The sequence below is a fragment of the Phaseolus vulgaris genome, chromosome 9, assembly GCF_000499845.2.
Source record: "Phaseolus vulgaris cultivar G19833 chromosome 9, P. vulgaris v2.0, whole genome shotgun sequence".
NCBI classification, from domain to species: Eukaryota; Viridiplantae; Streptophyta; class Magnoliopsida; order Fabales; family Fabaceae; genus Phaseolus; species Phaseolus vulgaris.
The window spans coordinates 2,477,168-2,498,089 of NC_023751.2; the positions used below are offsets into that span (position 1 = coordinate 2,477,168).

At 33.8% G+C, this 20,922-nt stretch overlaps 2 protein-coding genes across 8 annotated transcripts; both read left to right on the forward strand.

The window, feature by feature from the left end:
* Nucleotides 1-4,129, forward strand: LOC137820024 (protein BASIC PENTACYSTEINE6). Of its 6 annotated transcripts, none has more exons than XM_068623793.1 (5): nucleotides 130-280; nucleotides 1,314-1,429; nucleotides 2,221-2,264; nucleotides 2,426-2,584; nucleotides 2,740-4,129. In XM_068623793.1, exons 4-5 carry the CDS (start codon nucleotides 2,516-2,518, stop codon nucleotides 3,682-3,684), a joined length of 1,014 nt encoding a protein of 337 aa, XP_068479894.1. In that variant the 5' UTR covers nucleotides 130-280; nucleotides 1,314-1,429; nucleotides 2,221-2,264; nucleotides 2,426-2,515; the 3' UTR covers nucleotides 3,685-4,129. The 6 variants fall into 6 exon arrangements, with proteins under 6 accessions (XP_068479893.1, XP_068479894.1, XP_068479895.1 ...); XM_068623797.1 differs by having other exon boundaries at nucleotides 138-280; nucleotides 2,411-2,584; XM_068623795.1 differs by lacking the exon at nucleotides 130-280 and adding an exon at nucleotides 299-1,008.
* A 9,562-nt stretch (nucleotides 4,130-13,691) lies between these two features.
* LOC137820077 (uncharacterized) lies at nucleotides 13,692-20,556 on the forward strand. Of its 2 annotated transcripts, none has more exons than XM_068623861.1 (16): nucleotides 13,692-14,423; nucleotides 14,536-14,597; nucleotides 14,674-14,741; nucleotides 15,052-15,173; nucleotides 16,197-16,302; nucleotides 16,433-16,484; nucleotides 17,548-17,665; nucleotides 17,755-17,785; nucleotides 17,869-17,892; nucleotides 18,025-18,149; nucleotides 18,432-18,513; nucleotides 18,635-18,757; nucleotides 18,872-18,925; nucleotides 19,166-19,235; nucleotides 19,672-19,705; nucleotides 19,952-20,556. In XM_068623861.1, exons 1-16 carry the CDS (start codon nucleotides 14,228-14,230, stop codon nucleotides 20,326-20,328), a joined length of 1,644 nt encoding a protein of 547 aa, XP_068479962.1. In that variant the 5' UTR covers nucleotides 13,692-14,227; the 3' UTR covers nucleotides 20,329-20,556. The 2 variants fall into 2 exon arrangements, with proteins under 2 accessions (XP_068479962.1, XP_068479964.1); XM_068623863.1 differs by having other exon boundaries at nucleotides 13,974-14,423; nucleotides 14,511-14,597.
* The last annotated feature ends 366 nt before the right edge of the window (nucleotides 20,557-20,922 follow it).

Below are 20,922 nucleotides of genomic sequence, written 5' to 3' on the forward strand. Positions count from 1 at the left end.
GTGCATCACTTGGATGGTTGAAAGTGGAAACACAAACAGGAACCGGTGACTTCATAACTCACGCATTTCGTTTTTTTTATTATTATTATTTTTTTTCTGCGTATAAGAAATGATAAAACCAAGAAAAAAAAGGAAGTAAAGAGAAAAATGTAAGTGGAGGAAGAGAAAGTGGCATCGCATAGGTACAGATACAGACACAACCGGGTAAAACCCCCCCACCCTAGTGCCGCACGATTTCTCTTTCTCTCTCTCTCTCACTCTCTTTCTCTCTCTCTCTGAGGTTAGGGTTTCTTTCTTCGTTCATTTTTTCCAGTCTTTACTTTCGTTCTGCTATTTATCGTTAATTTATCTAATTTATCGCTGTTTTATCGTTCCGACCCAATCCACCTTCAATTTATCGCTTCGTTTAGTCTTTGACTTGCTTTGACTTGCTTTTTCCCACCTTCGACTATCCGAATCGTTGTGCATCCTCTGCTTTGGGTCTTCTCTTAAATAATTGATCACGTTCGCTGCAATTGCTTCTTCTAGATTTTATTTTTTGTTTATAGTTTTAGTCTTCCAGTTTTCAGTTCGGGTGCGACGTTTCACTGTATCGGAATCTGTTGTTGGTTGAAAATTTGGATCTTCAAACCGTTTTTGAGATTTTTGAGATCCAGGAACCGTGGCTTTAAAAAAAATTGTACGGAAATTAGTTTCAGTTTTGTTATTCATTGACACCCCATGATATAAGGAGGGGCTGTGGTAATAGATTTAGCTCTGTTTTTTTGCACAAACTTCTGGGGAAGAAAGTTAGAAGCCCAAATTAGCTTTTAGAGAAATTAAATGAGAGGCCTTTTATGAAAGTTGAAGCGTATAATTTTATTTTAGATTTTTTTTATGCTGGATAATTTGATTTTTGTTAATTGGACAAACTTCATTTATTTTACTTTCTTACTTTTCTTACATAAATATTTATTCAGAATTCCGTCCAAACAAGTGCTGCTACTGGTCTATGGGAATGAGCTTGTGGTGAGTGTTTTGGGTAGTTTGTCTTTGGTTAGAAGAAAAGCAAGTGAGAACGAAGATATATATTTATTGATATTCAGATATCATCTGGTCATGATATTCAGCTATATACTTTTATTGAATGTAGTGAAGAGGATTATAGTTTTGGGTAGTGAAAAGAATATCATCCACTTGACTATTAATTGATATCAAGTTATCCATCAGGTTATAAATGCGATTGCTTTTAAAAAAAAATAGTTTTGATGTACTTCATCGTATCCAATATGAGTTCATGAATGATCTCTTCTTTATTTAATTTCCTTTTGCAGTACTCTTCCACTCTGGTTTTTCATTTTTATTCTGTTTTCACGTTGCACTGGAGTACTGGATTGTTAATGAAGAAGTTTTTGTGTGGCTCTTTGCTTGACTCGTATTAGATCAGAAGGTTGTTATGTCTCCCTTCCCCTTGTTTATCTTAGATCTTTAAATGAACAATCAACACAGGATACTTTCGGATTTTGGATGAAAATTATTGTACAGTTTCAGAACAGTGCTTTTAAAACTTGCTTTTCATCAAATGTTATTGGGTTTTGGAGTTTGGTCCTCCTGTCATGGAAGTGCTGCTTGAAGAGGACCTTGATCATATGGTTGTCATCATTATTTCTGTGATATTTACCCATGCATTATGTGGTCAGGACATTATAATCACATTAGGATTCTTTCTATCCACTCATTTTTACCTCTTCCCCCTCTCCCAACATGCCTTATCTTTCTTCATTTGTTCTACCTTCATGTTTCTTTATTGCTTCCATGGAAGCTCTGAAATAATAACAATAATGACTAATAGCTTTTATATGATATGGTGGTAATTTCTGGAACTTAATATCTTTCTATTATAATTGCTGTAGTAACTGCCTACTACGCGGCTACCATTGATGTAGTTGTGGTAACCCTGCTTACTACATTACTACCATGTCTGCCATTCATATCCACCTGTTCCATTGTTTCCTTTTAAGGTTTTTGGAAAGTTCCAACTGTCTTTTATGCTTCAATGCAAGTATTTAAATCATACATGATGACCAATAGACTTCCCCTGCGTTGCCAAAGTTTCCCAGCACTATTTTTATCCCAGATTTTCTTGAAGCTGAATATTCTAGTCTTTTTATAAAGTGGCAGTTTGTTTGTAAGTTTCATTCGTTATTGCATGTGAACTTACTGAGATTCATTTTTGTATAGGTTTAATTTTGATCAAGTACCTGCTATCCCTATGTATAAGCATGGTAAGTATTTTAAACTTTGTGACATTCATTCTTCATGGCAGTTGTTGATCGAGTGATTCCTTCCTACCCAATACTCTGCACCCTAAGAAAGAAGAGGACCACATAGATACACTAACTATCCCAAGTATCTAATATAAACTGAAAAGTTTCTATGAATGCAGGACTTCTGGCATACTGTTGTTTGATCAATCAAGTTCCATATTGGTTGAGGAAGCCTAGAGTCCATATTTAGTTATTTGTTTGTGTTTCTGATGGATGATGCTGGGCATCGTGAAAATGGCAGGCACAAAGCCGATCAATTTAAATCTGCTCAGGGACAGGTATATTAAAATACATTTATTTTTGTTCATGTATAAATTCATCAACAAATTTACTATTCAATTTTGCACAAACAAAGAATTTGTAACTGCAGTGCGTTCTCACTATTAAGTAAGTTGCTGACTTTAAAAATATTTATCTCGATGTTGCGTTGCAGTGGCTGATGCAACATCAGCCTTCCATGAAGCAGATCATGGCAATTATGGCCGAAAGAGATGCGGCCATCCAAGAAAGAAATCTGGCCATATCTGAGAAGAAGGCAGCATATGCTGAGCGTGACATGGCATTTCTGCAGCGAGATGCTGCAATTGCAGAACGAAATAATGCAATTTTGGAACGAGATAATGCGTTTGCAACTCTTCAGTATCGAGAAACCTCGTTAAGTAGTGGCAGTATGCCATCATGCCCTCCGGGATGCCAAATTTCACGTGGTGTCAAGCATATACATCATCCCCAGCAACAGGTACACCATATACCTAACATGGGTGATCCTTCTTACAACACAAGGGAGATGCACACAACTGATGTCCTCCCCGCAGCTCCCATCACTTCTGAGGCTGGGAAATCAAGGCGGGCCAAGCGGCCCAAGGAACCTAAGTCAACTTCACCTAATAAGAAGACTACAAAAGCAGCAAAAAAAGTCAAAAAGGAGAGCGAAGACTTGAATAAGGTTATGTTTGGCAAGGCACATGAGTGGAAGAATGGTCAGGAAATGGTCAACGGAGGCGATGATCTTAACAAGCAGTTAGCAGTGTCTAAGGCTGATTGGAAAGGTCAAGACTTGGGATTGAACCAAGTGGCTTATGATGAGTCAACCATGCCAGCGCCAGTATGTTCTTGTACCGGGGTCCTTAAGCAGTGTTACAAATGGGGTAATGGAGGTTGGCAGTCCGCCTGTTGCACAACCACTCTGTCAATGTATCCACTTCCTGCAGTGCCGAACAAGAGGCATGCTCGGGTTGGAGGTCGAAAGATGAGTGGTAGCGCTTTCAACAAGCTGCTTAGTCGCCTTGCCGCAGAAGGTCACGATCTGTCAAACCCTGTTGACCTCAAAGACCATTGGGCCAAACACGGGACGAACCGATACATTACAATAAAGTAGATGGTGAGAAATTGATTCTGGAGCAGCATTGCATGAATAGAAACAGCTTTTAGTGATCAATCATCAAGTCGAGCGAGGGAAATAATGTCAAGTGTAAAGGTTATCTGGGAAAGTTTAATGATTATAGTATGCCCGTACCTATATTTAGAATGCTTAATGGTGCTAGATGTTGGCTAAACGAAGGGGTTGAAGAAATGTCTAAGTAATCAGTCATCCTTGCCATTTTTACCCATTTAATCGTCTGAGATGTTCTGGTGGCCCCGATGGCAAGTGTAAAATGTGTGCATGGTGGATAAATAGTTGTTAGATAGTCTTGATTAATCCATGTAGTTCTTAAACCCCAATAATTGTAGACTCGTGTCCTCAGTCATCCTGGAACCCTTTTCTGCTCTACTATGTAAAATCGACTACGTATGTTAATTATTTCCCTGTTTCATGTTTGTTATTTACCCTCCACGTTCAAACCTATCTATGATTACCACTTTAGTTTTTATCGGTGATTGTTACAGGAGGAAGCGAACATGAAGCAGATACCTCACTCTCGTTGCTTCATTAATGACTGTATTCCATGCTGATTCAAAACAACGTCAGAGCCGGGTTTCTCTTCCCAATTTTTTTTTAGGATTTTTTGTATTTCAAATATTAATTTTCATGAACTTTAATATAGCAATTGTCGAATACGTACACACACACACACACTATATATATATATATATATATATATATGATTACATAGTTTCTACACCTAAGAAATAATTTTAATTATACTCTCTTTTTTCAAGGCAACTCCTAACTATCTTTGTAAAATTTAGTTTGTAACTTTTTATAATTTTATACAATTTTCCCTTAAATGCTTATCTCATGTCTTAAATTTTTTGTTCAAAATTAGAGATAGATGTTCATTCATGGGTGAAAATTGAAATGCTTGCTAGTTTGGCTACAGTAGTTTATAAGGGTGAGCAAGGACCTTTCCAATGGCTTGGTTTTCCTTTTTTTCGGTCCTTTTAAGTTGCTGGAAATTCATATCTGCGTTACTTTTCCTAACTTCAACTTTCTTGCGTGCATGTAATCACACGCTACTCGTTGCGTGCACTTGTATGTGGAAACTGGTGGGCTCCGAAAATAGTAAATTAAAAATATTACAAGCACAGAAACATTTCGAGAAAACTTTAATACGATTTGACCTTATAAACAAATTCATTTGTGAATTTTCTGAGAACTGCGTGAAGGAGTGCTATGAGAAACTAAACATGCCCTTTTACAAGCTGTCTTCTTGTATTCAGCTTAACAGTGCGTGTCAGATTACAAATTCTCAGCAGCTACTGTGTCAGCCAGGGATAACCGTGAAACGATTGTTCTCATCGCCCACAGCACTGTTTAATCACACTAACAAATTCATTATGCATTGGGATCTGTAGATGAAGGTGGAAGAATGAAAATATTCCCTTATGTTCTGATCAAGATATCTGAGAAACGCAAACAACTTGCATTTCGGCCAAATGAAACATTGATATCATTGGCTACAACAGGTAAACGAGTATTTCGTTCTTAACCAACATCATCTTTAGTTTTGGAAAATCATAATCATGGAGTTCACATCCAAGCATTGGAAAAATCATTTATTCCATGAGGGTATAATAATAAACATAACTAAAAGAGAGGAATCGCTTTCCAAACCAAGATTTGAGCTTGGCATTAGATCTCCTAGTAAATGAAGATTTATTACACCCAAATCAAAGTTTGGGCTCTCAAGAAATTGAAAGATTCTTCATTTGATAATTGAATGCATGTAGAGGAGACAGATTATGAAGGAGAACGTGAGTGAACAAGAATCAGAAAGTGTTTGACGAGATGTTTCTAAGATAATTTCTTTTAAAGGTGTGCTTGCTAGCGGTGATATGTAAAAGAGATAAAATCCTTGAGAGTGGAAGTAAAGGTATACTTCAAGAAAATTATGTTGTCTCCAATCCTTCCTTATTTGTGTCTTAGATTGAGGGCTCTCAGATTCCTTACTTTTATAACAAGTGTTAGCTTGTAAACTATTTTATGTAATTTATGTTAAATTTTCCTCTATTTCCTTTATTAGATCATTATACCTCATTAATTATTATTTTGGTTCAAAGTAAAATACTTTAAATCAATGAGTTCAAGTTCCCTTTCAATCTAAAATTAATTGTATTGATAGAGATCCTACCTTTCACATACATACTAGATAATCTTGATTATTTGAAAAAATAATTATGAAACTTCTTAAAATTTTGATAACGATGATGCTAAATTCATTAATGAGACTGAAGTTTCCATAACAAAACATCATTCTTATCAATAATACTAAATTTATGAAACGAAACTAAAGTTTCAATAACAAAATATCATTCCCTTTAATCGGTCATTAACTCATCTGGACATTTCACAACTCCAACCTTAAGTAAAATAAGACAAAAGGTTTAAAAAATTTTAAAAATCAACTTAAATTATACTACGAGACATCATTTACGTATAGACTCAATCCGTTAAAATGATATGAACAATTCAATTATAAAAAAAATATTAGTAGTTGTACATTTTATTTGTCTAAATAGCATACAAAATTTCAAAAATTAAGATAATGCCACACACAATATTAACTTGTATATTTTGAAATTAAGGTTAAACACAACACACTTAAAATATATATATATATATATATATATATATATGAATTATAAGGTGGTGAAGTTATGCATAATCATTTTGAATTAACTTAATATTTTGAGATGTGATAAAGTGTGTAAACTTGATTTCTACAAGGGCAACAAACTGTCATTGTTTTTGTCAACTCTGAAGGACACTTTGAAAGTTAAAGTCAAGTGTACAAGGCATGCTTGTGGCACAATTTGATGGGAAATCCCTCACAAATTTCACCACTCAAAAGCTTATCATTAACCGATAATTCCTTTAATTTTAAAATATAAAAAACTCCACATCATAAGCATCTCCCACTAAAAAATCACAATTCCAATAAAGACAACACAATGAAGTGTATGATGGGAAAAATGAACGCGGAAGCAATACACACAATCATGAATCAACTGCAAAAATAAACAACACAATATTTAACGTAGTTCGGTCGCCAACTGCAACCTACATTCACACGGGCAACTATTAGGTTTACATTATATCCTGTTGCACACCAATTACAAGTACAGTGATCTCTTTAAATAGAGATAAATAGATATAATAAAGGGACACAATGATCAAGCCCACTCACTAAAACATGGTGTCTACTCAGCCCAACCCAATTGGTCCTGGCTTCATACCCAACAATCTCCCACTTGAAGTCACGAAACAATGTTCACCTGCGCTTCAACTGTGTACATGGTGTCTTGTCAGCCCAACCCAATTGGTTTTGACTTCATACCCAACAATCTCCCACTTGAAGTCACGAAACAATGTTCACCTGCGCTTCAACTGTGTACATGTACTTCCTGTAATATGTCGACGGAACTCAATGTTCCACCTCTAGTTGCCACCAGCCTTTTTAATCATTTTGAAGACTTCGTTAAAACTCCCCTGAGTTTCAACACGTCAATCACTGACCCGTTCTCTATTCCTACCGACTCCCACTTACAGGAACTGCTGGATTCTGGAACAACCTGAGAACAAACACTCTCCATATTCAACAAGAAATATTCTGGAGAAGTTTCAACAGCTGGAATACTGGTTCTCCTAACCCACTGTCGTCTAGGAACCTTAGCTGAAGCACAACTCGTGCTCCCACTGCCATAAGTACCTCTGACTGGTCTACCTGAACCTTTCCATGCTCATTCATCCTGAATCTGACCTGTGGCTCTGGGTTTCTCTCTTATAAAGACAACCCTCTTCTGCCCACAAGATTTTGTGAACCGAACTTTGTTTATCTTCTGAACTGAGATGGTCACTCCCTCATTAATCCGACTATATACAACGAACCTCTCTTTCTTCCGCAGGCTATGACAAGATTTTCCTTGACGACCTTCCACTACTGATTTTCGAACTTCACTTCATGTCTCTGTTTGTCCAACTGTCTAACAAAAATCTAACTTTTTGTCAAGCTTGGAACAACTTTGACATCCTTCAAAGTCCAAAAACCAACTGGTGTCTTCAACACTATGTCACCCATGCCCGTAAAATCAAGAGTTCTGTTGTCTGCTAGTCTTAGCTTTCCAAAGTCTCTAATAACTAGATTCTGCAATGCTTCAGAATCCATGCCCCAGGAATCCACACTACTATCCGCGCAACAGACTAAAATGTCCTCGTCCACGAAGTCTTCTGCAATGTTGACTTATTTATAATTTGGGCATTGATTCCTGAAATGCCCCACGTCCTTATAGTTCCAACATGTTACACTTGAGCAATCCCAAGTCTTTGACTGACTCCTTCTTTTGTTCTTACTCCCACTATCTCTGATATTATTCTTACCTCCGATGAAATATAGCTATTCACTAGATAATTCCCCATAACTCCTTCTTTGGACATCCTCGCCAAGAATGAGATCACGAATCTTCTCAAAAGTGAATTCATCGGATCCCGCTGAACTGGTGGTAACTGCTGTAACCATTCCGGACCAACTGTCAGGGAAAGACAACAGCAGAGTCTGGCTAAGATCGAATTCGTTTTATTGATGTGCTCAGTAACTGAACTCGCAAATCCTCAATTTGCATTTTCCACCAACTGAAATTTGTACCATCGAATTTTCAATTCGAAACTTCCCGTCTTCTGCCATCTCAAACGACTAGTCGAGATACTCGGTACAACTAATTTCAGATCTTGGCAATCTTTTTTTTTTTTAAATCAATACCACAAAAATTGCACCACCCAAAATCACTCACCAACAGACCTGGTCGCAGTCCCCACTGCACTAGCGCTCCGCACCACCACCGTCGCTGGTCACCGGTCACCGCTGTTGTGAAGCAAATCTGGAGCCTCCTCCTTGCACCGCTGTGAAACCCTAAGCCTTGGGACGCTGCTGCAATCCCTGTGAAACCCTAGCTTTGGGATGTTGTTGCCGCCTCTGCGAACCCCTAGCTTTGGGACACTACTCCAGCCACATTTTTCACGTCTTGTCGATTAATTTCTACTGATCGGATCTCTAGTGTGTAAACAAACCAAGGCTCTTTATACCACTTGATGGGAAAAATGCACGCGGAAGCAATACACACAATCATGAATCAACTGCAAAAAAATAAACAACACAAGATTTAACGTGGTTTGGTTGCCAACTGCAACCTACATCCACACGGGCAATGATTAGGTTTACATTATATCCTGTTGCACACCAATTACAAGTACAAAGATATCTTTAAATAGAGATAAATAGAGATAATAAAGGGACACAATGATCAAGCCCACTCACTAAAACATGGTGTCTACTCAGCCCCACCCAATTGGTTCTGGCTTCATACCCAACAGTGTATCCCAAACCTTAAATCACGAGGCAATATGTTGAACGTGTCACAATGAGTGGAATCAAAAGTTTCAATATTAAATATTAAATTTTGTTAGATAAAAGTTTCTAAGGTATAAATATAATTAATTATTCACACATGAACATTAATTTGCTCGAAGTTTTATTATATTATTTTATTATCTTTGTTTAATTATTATTGATAGTTACATTTTTATAAACTTTAATTTTTCTATTTTAATGTATATCAATCACATACACCACGAAGATAATATTAATTAACATTAATTCCCTAGTAACAAACTAAATACAAAAACTTAAATTTTATATTAAGTTCCAATTCCTTTTTTTTAGTAATTTTATATTTTTCATTAATTCTTAAAAATGTTGAAATTCTTTTATTAATGCAAATGTTATTCTCTACCAATTTGATACACCTAATTTTTTTTCTCAACATATGTGAAAAATAAATATTCCACTCCTATCTTTGTCGACTTAAACTTTCTACAACAAGTTGTTACCTCTAGGTTTGTGATCGTTTATTTTAAAAATTAGCATGATTTAATAATTACTTAGTATGTTTTTTTTTTCTAAGTCTTTTACAACCCATTCAAAGTATTTATTACCTTGTAGAATCCCGTTTATAATTTAGTTTTATTACATGAAAAATGTTATGTAAGTTTGAAAATTAAGTTTTTATTAATGTAGTTTTTTCAAGTGACGTAAATAATATATTTGGAAAAAATATTCTTTCATTCTATTTTTGAAAAATAAGTACATCATTACAACTAATACTTAAAATCTATTAATAAATCACAGACATTTGTATTATGATGTCAATTTTTTTAATCTTAGAATATATATTTTGATAAGGGTATTAACTAAATGCATTTTTTTAAAAATGCATCAAACATAAAATAATAAACAAATAGTAAGGTTTAATTTCTACAAGTATAATGGTTTGTTATTTTTCAAGTACATAAAAAAAAATCAATTTCACTTATTATTGTGTTGTTAATATCTGTGACATTGAACAAACAAAAAAATGTAATTTTAAAAATATTTAGTTAAACTTTATCTATGACTAAATAATTGAATATAATCCCTTATATGTATGGGTAAAAATAGAAAGAGGTCAATTTATACTTACTTGCTAAACTAATCAACAAGTTTCAATATAATTGAATTAGTACACGTATTTTCTATATTAAAAATATAAGTACAATTTATATAAAATTATTACTTAATTAAGTTTTAGATACAGTATATGTGGGTAATATATGGGCAGATAAAATCTACCCAGATATCCACAAGAAACTTAAACAAAAGTGTTTATTTATTTAGGTACCAAATTTAAAAGAAAATTTTATTAAATACTTAAAAAAAAATCTATGGCTTAAGAATTATTTAAATTTAAAATTATTTATAGATAAAAGTGAGTATATATATATATATATATATATATATATATATATATATATATATATATATAATTTACACTTCTATAAAGTTAATTCCTTTTCAAAGTATGTAACATTCAAACCCAAACACAGCTATTTTTCCCCCCTTCAAAATATATAAAATAAAGGAGGAAGTTACATTATGCGGTATATATATATATATTATGTGTATGAAAAATAATAAGTATAAAAAATAATACAACTGCTTAAACAAAATTTAAATATAAGAAAAGTTAAATAAAATGCATATTTTAAATTTTTTTTATAAATAACCTGTATATTTCATTTAAAGACAGAGGAAAAATATTTAACTCCCCGTACTATCATATTTTAATTTAAATTTTTTTGCGACCATTACTATTATTAATAAAGAGAAAAAATAAAGTATTTTTAGAAATTTTCCTAAATAACATTATTATTTTAAAATGACATAAATAAACTCTTTTAAATATTTACAGATATACTGGTTATTGTTTAGAGATTAGAATTTAATTTTTTGATTTTTGAGATATTAAATTCTAGCTGATAAAAAAAAGATATTAAATTCTAACCTGTAAACAGTGTTTTCCATTAATAATGGTCAGTGTAGATTTTCTAGTACATATGACCAATGTTCATAGATTAGAATTGTAGTGACTTATAAACAATGAATATGTAAATAAAGTTCGAACAAATTTATTTATATAATTTAAAAAAAAAAGTGATATGTATGGGAAAAAAATTCCACTTGGTCATGAATAATGAGTAATTTGCTGTATATCCTAATATTGATAAAGGAAACCAGAAAAAAAAAAAGATAATGTTTGATACCGTGTACAACAGGGAAGAAGGAATTGAAATATGATGTGAAAATAAATATATCACTTTTTACATATTGTTTTTGTCAAAAACGAATTCGGATATTCTCATTGAATATACTTTTAATCCTCTTAAAAAAAATTATCTTATACTTAAATAAGTATCAACATAAAAATAACAATAAATGCACCCTAATATGAGAATTAACTAGTATGATAATTAATACTATGAAATATGATAACTTGTAATTCTTAAAAAGTTGTTATTTATAGATTTTTTCAATAACGGTCTTTAAATTAATAGTATGATCATTAAAGTTATTTATTTTTTTCATAAACAATCATTACTTATTTAATAGATCGTTTTATTCATAATTATCAAAATATAACAATGAAATTTCAATTATAAAATATACGCACAATTGTTACCGCAATAAACTATAAACATTCCCATTTTTTTACTCAATACAATTTTCATATGCATATATAATGGTTTTTTTTTGTTTTACGTCAATTATCTTATTTAAATCGTTTATTTTTTCATAAATAATCATTTAAATTAAAGACTCGATCGTTTTATTCATAATTATTAAATATAACAATAAAAATTCAATTATAAAATATACGTGTACCCATCGCGATGCACTATAGACATCTTATTTTTATTACTATAGATACAATTTTTATATGCATATATAATGGTTTTTTTGTTTTACATCAATTATCTTCACCATTATTAATGGTTATCTTGCTTCTACCTTTTCATTTTCTTTCTCTCACCGTATGACGTATAATTCTTTAGAGTAGAACAAGCTTTCTTATCTCCAAATGTAATGGCTTGTGTTTGTGTGCTTGGGACTTTGAGTAGCTCTTGAGTTCAAAATATAATTTGGTGTTTTGAAATTATCTTTTAAGCTTTGTAATTTAAAATATAATTTTTTATTTTAAATTGTAAAATTTAGAATGTATTTTACCTTTTTAAAATTATAATTCAAAATACAATTTTATATTCAGCATGTAAAGTTTAAAGAGTATTTTTAATTAAAAGAATTATGAAGGTGTAGAAAGAAGAGGCCCACTGAAAATTATAATTTTTGTATTAAAATCCTAGTTCCTCCTGCTAGAGATACATGTAGCCTCTTGTTTTTTCATATACACACGTAAAATTCATCTACAAATTCTATGATGATCTTAGTTTAATGTAAGTATGTTTAATAGGAGTTTTTACAATATTTACATCTTAAATTAAGACCCTTCTGCTAATCACTTTTTCTTTAGTTTAAATTATGACAAATATTATATAAAAAAATATTTAAGATATTTTCAAGTAAATAAAAAGACTATTTTTTTAACCATTCCTTAATTTTGTGGGTGAGAGATTACCATATTCCAATTACATGTTTTTTTCCTGAATTTTTTAATTATACTTTTACATTAAAAAAATCATAATGTTACATGTTTAAGAGAATGAATACATCTTAGAATAAGAGATTAAACACGTCCTAAAAGCAAGTGTAGCAATTTTAATTTTCATGTACAAGTAATTCCAGATGAAAGTAAAATCCAAATATACAATTACACGTTTTTCCTGAATTTTTTAATTATATTTTTTTAGATTTTAAAAAAATATGTTACATGTTTAAGAGAATAAACACATCATAAAATAAGAGATTGGACACAAACACCTTGTATCGAGTTATCAAATGATGATATAAATGCAAAGCAAGTGTAGTAATTTTAATTTTCCAGATGAAAATAAAATCCAAATATGCAATATTTGAAGTAAAATGAAGCATATGTTACGGATTATTCACTTGATGACGTGACATTAGAGTGTGAAAGTGGAGAATTTTAAATGATTTTTGGACAATATATCAAACCCTCAATCTAATTGTAAATGGATAAAATCGATCTAATTTAAAATTAATAAAATTTATCGTCTCATTTATTTGTTCTAATTAACTTTTATTTATTATGTGACTAAAATCTTTCCGAATTCTTGGGAAAACAAAGAGTTTTTCTTATTAACGAGTGATCTAAGTAATTAATAAATTAAAAAAAGTGGTGTTAGTGAAGAAATAAAGAAAATTGTGAAAAAGAGGGAGATAGAGAGAGGTAGTAGGTGTGTTGCGTGGATATAGTATCAGTATCTGTATCTACTAGCATGAAGGAAGCATTAACTGTGCGCGTGCTACAAGCTACTTGATTTTTCTATTTATAGATAATAATGAATTCAAAATAATTTAACAGAGTGTAACATTTACGCTACCTGCAAGATCAATCAGAGCTTAAAGAGTAATAAAGTCTAAAAAATGTATAAAGAGGGAGAGAGAGGGACAAATTCCGACGATAAAAGTAGTAAAAGAAAAAGAAAATCTGCAGACAGCGACGGAGCATAGCCAAAATAATAATAATAAATAATGATTTGTTTCCGTTGTCATATTTTAATTTATAATAATGATTTTTGTTTCCATTTATTAGTTGTTAATTGGTTAACAATAATAATAATAATAATTTAAGATGATTAATCAAAAGTTGGGTTGTTGCTACTCTCGAAAACCCAAGGACAATCCACTCTTTATTATCCTTTTTTTTTTATATTTGAGAGCACTCGCGCACACACTGACTCGGTAAAATTGAATTAGGGTTTCATTTTCTTCTTCACCCCACTGTCACTGCGCAAACCCAGTTCTTCCCTTACCCTCTCCCTCGCTCCTCATCTTTTCCCGCCATTTCCCGCGCTTCGTTTCCCCTGATTTTGAATACTAGCCGTTAGATCTGCCATTTTTCATTTTTTTTATATTTTTTTTTCGTTTTTTTCGAAAACTTTCGACCGTTGCTCTAGCCGGAGTGAACGGGAAATGTCTGCATCTGAAGCGGAGAAGAAGGTGGAGGAAGAGAGCGAGGAGGTCAAAGGGGGAGAACTCTTGTTCTGCGGTGCCACGTGCTGGGATATCATTGGCCGGCGCAAGGGTGCCGTCGACGGCAACCTCGTCTCTCCCTCGCGCCTCCGTCCTCTTGTCGGGGTTGATATTCGTTTCGTTGCGTCCGGTTGCGGTAACTTGAACAAACTCGTTTGTTTGTTTTTTTGACGTTCACTTTTTAAGAACTTACTCTGTTGTGTTATGAATTATTGTTTTAAAGTGTGTTTTCGTTGGCGAGAGTGCAGTCTCGTGTCATTGCGTTGCATTGGACGTCGAAGGGCGCTGCTATACTTGGGGACGGAATGAGGTATGTTTATGCACACGCACTTAGGTGTTTACGTTATAGAAGTTTTTGCGTCTAATTTGTGAGATTTGGTGTGCAGAAAGGGCAACTGGGTCATGGAGATATGATTCAGCGTGATAGACCAACTGTCGTGTCTGAACTTTCCAAGTGAGTTCATGATTTGGTTTTGTGAATGCTGATTTTGTTTTGCCGGTTTTTCCCCATCTGGTTGTTATGAATATAGTGTTAGTTCCTTGTCTAGTGTTGTCTATGAGCGTTGACGCACTTTTAGGAAGAAGCAACAATTGTTGTTGCTTTTGGTTGGTTGTCTGTTCTGTGATTGTCTAATGGAAAGCATACACTCTTTTTTCTCTCTAACTTTAATATGACTGTTGATATTTACATCTTTCTATTTATAATCCCTACTCTATATAAGGGTTAATTTTGTATTAATCTGTAGTTTATTCTGTCATTGAAGGCACAAAATTGTCAAAGCTGGATCAGGGAGGAGCCATACAGTGGTTGTTACGGAGGATGGAAATTCCCTGGCCTTTGGATGGAACAAGCATGGACAGCTAGGTTCGGGTTCCGTGAGAAATGGTATGTTTTTGTAGTTATCTGTTAAATTCTGCAGTTTCTGCCAATGCATTTTAATAACACCCATTGCTTGCTTGAATGTTAGTGTGCCCCCATGTTCTTTCTTGGAATTGTTCTGATTTTTATGAGTGGAAATGTAGTCAAGCTTGTCAATATTTGATTATTCAAGGATGGAATGGAGGTTCTGGTGAAAGTTAGTAGAATGAAAAATGTATTCTTCCAATTTGTCCTTATTCCAGAAATCTTATTTTTCTTATACTATTTTATATTTGTGAAGTATTTTATTACTAATTCATGAAAAAAATACATACTATTTTCAAAGAATATCCATGTCACAAGTTGTGAAACAGTTGTGAACTGCAAACTTCAAAATGCTTAGAAGAAAGTAGCAAAAGAGCGAATTGAAACATGGGGGGAGGATGAAGTGCGCTGCTGGAGCTTCGGTACCAAATCAAACACTTTGTAGACCAAAAACAGGGTGATTTGACAAGGTTGATGCAGGTAGATAATGGTTCTAGAACATGGAAGAGGAACTTAATGACAATACTTAAGCAACAAGTAGAAAGAGTTATGGGAAAAAAAGTATAATGTTGTAGTTATGATAGCAACAAATATAAATTGGTTTCTCCTTTTCACAGTTCAGAGGTGAACATAATGGGTTACAGAGTGGAATGAAGTCCACCCAATTCTGTTCTATTCCAACCTATTTGTAAAACCCAAACCATGAAATTCCTTATCATTCTACTCCTTTTCACCCTCTATCATCAATCTAGACAAATAATTATTTTCAGTCTTCTACAAATAAAATTGGTATTGAATTATGGTTGCATTGTGATTAATTATTGGGATGCTGGTGGTAATTCTTGTTGCAACTCACTGCTATATATTGTCCTTCCAACAAAACGAGATTGATAACTGACGTAAAACTTCGTAGATCTTCCAGTTGTACTTTTGTTTGTGAACAGCAAGGATTGCTTTATCTTGTGGAGAATGACAATTTCATTTTCTTTAACGTGTCTTGTACAGAAATTGAGTCTTCACCTGTTCGCTGTCTTGTGTCTGAAGTAAATCATGCTGCTTGTGGGGGTGACTTCACTGTGTGGTTATCTTCCATTGAAGGAGCTTCTATACTGTATGGTTTCTGAATTAAGATTGCATTCTGTTTTCTTGATTCTCTGTCCTCAGGCATGGATATTCTATTTTTGCTTGGAATGCAATTATCGGTGATTCTCAATGTTTTTTTCTTTTGATTTGATTCCCAGAACTGCAGGGCTTCCCCAGTATGGACAGCTTGGGCATGGAACAGATAATGAGGTATGCTCAAGGATGATGTTTTAATTTAATGGTCTTTGTTGTCCCAAGATGTGTGTCCTTATTTTAATTTAAAACCATGGGACGCAGGAAGCTGTATTCTAGTTGTTGTAACTTGTATATGATCTATTATCTTCAGATTTAAAGGCCAGTTGATCAGATGCCGTGTGCTGGGGGCAAATCTTACAATTACAATGATTGAATTTTGATTTGTGTTTCCCTCTTGCTATGATAGGCATATGTTTTGTTTTAACACAGATTTTTTAGTGCTGTTTACTGCATCAATTTTATTTATGTTTTCTTTGAATAATTATTCCAGTATACTTAGTTTAAGTAAGTACTTGCAAGTTTAAGAATAATACTGGATTCCATATTTTAACGTTCAGCAGACTAGATATTTATGCATGCTACTGTTTTTCTGGATTTTATGGATTTAATTCCTTGATTAGTCCTACTCTTGGTTGAAATAATCTTTAATAGGTACTTTTTCCTGTGCTAGTTGCTTGATTTCCTTAATTAACATTTATTTGAAAATAACACTGTTAATTATGGTAGGAATGCTTAATATTTTTTGTAGTTGCATTGCAGATAAGCATTAGAAGATAATTATTATAAAATAATGAATGCTGAAAAAAAAATATAAAATAATGAATGAAGAGGACTGAAACTAATTAGTAATTATGTTTTGCATCAGACATTTGCTAAGTTCATTTGTCTTGTGAATTATCTCACTTATTCTATAGTTGCCTTGCCATCTATGACTGGTGTTTGGCCTGATCATCTTAGTGAGCTTCTTACATGCCAACATGAATTATGAGCATTGTATCACAATTGATGTAATAATGGGTCATTATTAGGGTTTATCATTAAGTAAGTTGTTTTTCTTCTAAAACAAGTTGTTTTTCTTACATTTAATATCACTAATTAAGTTGTTATTCTCCACACTTTTTATTTTTTAATAAAGTTTTTTTTATTCCCATTTGATTCTTGCTTACTCTAATATGCATTCACGTGCATGGAGCCGCCAAGAACAGGAAATTTTACCTAATTTTGCATATATCTGCAGTATAATTCCAAAGACAGCTCTGTGAGGTTGGTTTATGAACCCCAGCCACGCCCTCGAGGGATTGCTGCTCTTGCTGGGGAAACAGTTGTGAAAGTGGCATGTGGAACAAATCATACAGGTGGTTGTTATTCCTTTCTTTATCTTGGTTATATGACCTTGTTTACTATTTTTCCTTTAATGATTTTTTGTTTTGTTTTGGATATTTAGTGGCGGTGGATAAGAATGGCTCTGTCTACACGTGAGTATTCCTTTAGTTACCTACTTCAATGTTTTAGTTCCTTTGAGTTTAAAGTTATGATTGTTAATTATTTGTGTGTGCAGGTGGGGTTTCGGTGGTTATGGAAGGTCTGTGCTTGGTTCGAGATTGGGTTGGCAATGTTTTGAACTCCCAATAAACAGTCAAATACGAGATATTCTTTTTTGAAATGGCTTTTAATATTTGGTCCCTTGTGCTCAAAATTTCATAAAACTATGTAGGCTAGGACATAGGGAGCAGAAGGATGAGTGGGTCCCACGTCGTGTTGATGTTTTTCAGAATAGAAATATTTTGCCACCTGATGCCATTATTTCTGCTGGTTCTGTGAGTTCTTCATGTACTGCAGGTATGCTTCGCACTTGTAACTATTTTCTTCTATTGATACTTGATATTTGTTTTAAATTTGTTTAGTGGTTAGTTGATGGTTTGTTAAAAGAGCCTAACCTTTATGGTCTTTGCATGTGTACTTAATAATTTATAATTCATTACAAAAGGGACTGAAAAAGTCTCGTGTTAATTTTGCCAATGGTTAGATCTATTTATCCTACTGGTTATACCGAGTATGGATGGGGACTTTCCACAGAATGGCTTTTGCTTTCAGTTTCACCTCCTTCTTATTTACTTTCAGGTGGTGGGCAGTTGTACATGTGGGGCAAATTAAAGAACACCGGTGATGACTGGATGTATCCAAAGCCTCTAATGGATTTAAGGTTGTACTTTATTCCATGGTTTGGATAATAATGCTTGGTGCATGTTATTCTTCTTGATAAGTTCTTTTTTCCACCTCTTTTACTTGATGTTGATTAAGTCCATGTTTTATTTGATAAATAGTGGGTGGAATATACGGTGCATGGATTCAGGCAATATGCATCATTTTGTTGGGGCTGATTCCTCTTGCATAAGCTGGGGACATGCTCAGAATGGTGAGCTGGGATATGGACCTACTGGACAGAAGTATGTCTATGCAACTCTTTCTGGGCGGATAGGGGTGTGGGGGGGAGTAATCTCTTATATTTCGTGTTGCCTTAATTTTCATATTTTCCAATCTTGTTTGTACTTGTACTTTAGGTCCTCGGCTGTACCCAAGAAGGTGGATATACTTGAGGGTATGCATGTAATAAGGTAGGTAGTGAGCATCCCATTTTGTTCCATGTTTTCCTGCCTCTTTTTTGTGGATGTTGCGATTCTATTTAAAACTCTGAATTTTAAGTGGTTTTCTTTTGTTTCAATTCTCTTTTGGTAGTCACAATTTGGTTTTGGTTAAGTTATATTCTTCGATGCATCTTTTTATTCAAGTAAGATTTTTATCTATATGGATGAACAGAATGTGAAATGATCTAATGTTTCCTTGTTTTCTAACAGTGTTGCTTGTGGTATGGGTCATTCCATGGTTATTGTTGATAGAGCAAATGTTGCTGATCGACTTGACCAGGTAGCTTTTAAATCTTAGCAGTTCATAAGCTCACATATTTACTGTATCAAGTTCTCAAAGAATCTTTTATTGTATTTTTGGCTTTCTGTAGCAGAAATAATCGTATAGTAGTGAGTGTTGTTCCAAGCTATTTATCTGTTCAATACAGAAACCAGTAGATTCTTTGTAACAAGGGGTTTTGTATTTTGTTAGCATATTATTATATGTCGAGTATTATGAATAGATTTCGGAGGCCATGAGTTTTCTCTAGTATCGGTTTATATTATGGTGCAGTAAATTTACATCAATCTTGCATTTTTATCTCTAAAATGTTGTCCGTGACATGTCCTCTTCATCACAAGTCGGATGTAGTTCATTTTATACTATGTTACAATGTGTAGTTTACTTTATCTTGAGTTACGATGTATACAACGCCTGACATCTCCTTTGTGTGCAGCTTGATATATATGACGGGAAAGCTGTTAGTGAAGGTATGCTACTTGCTATAAATCAAATTAGCTTTAGGTCTAAAATACAATCTGTCCAAAATTCAAAATACCTCAGCATGTATCATTTTATGGCTGACTTAAAGGGGTGGTGGGGTGGAATCCTAATTGCTGTGGAGATATTTTCCTGATCCATCTTCAGTTGATTGACTGACTGTCCAAAAAGAGGACTTTTAACAATCTGGTTGGAATCTGAACTGGTGCTGATTTCATTGTGCTCTCTGCCTGCAGGTAATGAGGCTGTAAATACAACTCCAGTTCCTAAGCAGGCTGCAAAAAAGGGTGCCAAGGCAGCTGACAATTCGAAGAAGAGGAAAAAGTCAAAAGATTCATCCGAGTCAGAAGAGGAAGAGGAAGAAGAAGATGCTGAAGAAAGTGATGATGATAGTGAGGAGGATGAAGTTAATGGTGAGGCTGAGGTGAAAAGGCTGCGTGGTTCTGGTAAAGGCAGAGGTAAGGCATCCAAAACGTCCAGTGCCAAGGGAAAGGGCTCGGCTGGAAAGGGAAAAGGTGGTGGCCGAGGACGCGGTGGAACTTCAGCTAATAAGAACAGTTCTAAATCCCCTCCGGTGAAATCTGGTAAGAGAGGAAGACCCCGGAAATCATAACTTAGTTTTTTGGTTGAAAATTTTGTTCTCTATGTAACCACTAGAGAATTGTAGCGTGTAGTTCATTGGCCGGTGATTATACCCAGTGTTTCAGTACTCAAATTTAATCACTAACTACGCAAATTTTTGAGAAACACGTCGAATTTGCTGACTGTTTTGGAACGCGAAGGCAAGAATTGCCCGCTTGTTATTATAATTTATTCAAGGGGGATGCTTTTATTGCTTCAATTTCTATACAAGGGGAGCTCTTAATGCTTCGATATATATATGATTTCTGCTTACATGTGAGATACTTGTTCACTTTGAGGTGGATTAAGTCGTTTTTTTTTAATTATTTCGTTTTATATCCAAAGCGTGAGTTTTGGCACAACAGTAGAAGTTCAAATCTTACCAATCACCAGCAGTGGTATGGATATGGGCGTCTCAACTGAGTTCCATGCAATTATAAACAGCTCAAAAACTCATACTCAAAAGATATTAATATTTTATGTTTTTGGAAAACGTTTGTGTGCTTTCAATTTAAACATTTTTCATTTTACCTTGTATTGTTGCACCACGCATATTCAAGTTCTGACCAGTATGGGTAAGAGCCAC

Excerpts from the sequence above, each read along its gene's own strand:
- LOC137820024 (XM_068623792.1), top strand. The coding sequence starts at position 2,516 with ATGGATGATGCTGGGCATCGTGAAAATGGCAGGCACAAAGCCGATCAA. Across the intron at positions 2,585-2,739 it reads TTAAATCTGCTCAGGGACAG|TGGCTGATGCAACATCAGCC; the intron begins GTATATTAAAAT and ends GTTGCGTTGCAG.
- LOC137820077 (XM_068623861.1), top strand. The coding sequence starts at position 14,228 with ATGTCTGCATCTGAAGCGGAGAAGAAGGTGGAGGAAGAGAGCGAGGAG. Across the intron at positions 14,424-14,535 it reads TTTCGTTGCGTCCGGTTGCG|TCTCGTGTCATTGCGTTGCA; the intron begins GTAACTTGAACA and ends GCGAGAGTGCAG. Across the intron at positions 16,303-16,432 it reads ATTGAAGGAGCTTCTATACT|AACTGCAGGGCTTCCCCAGT; the intron begins GTATGGTTTCTG and ends TTTGATTCCCAG.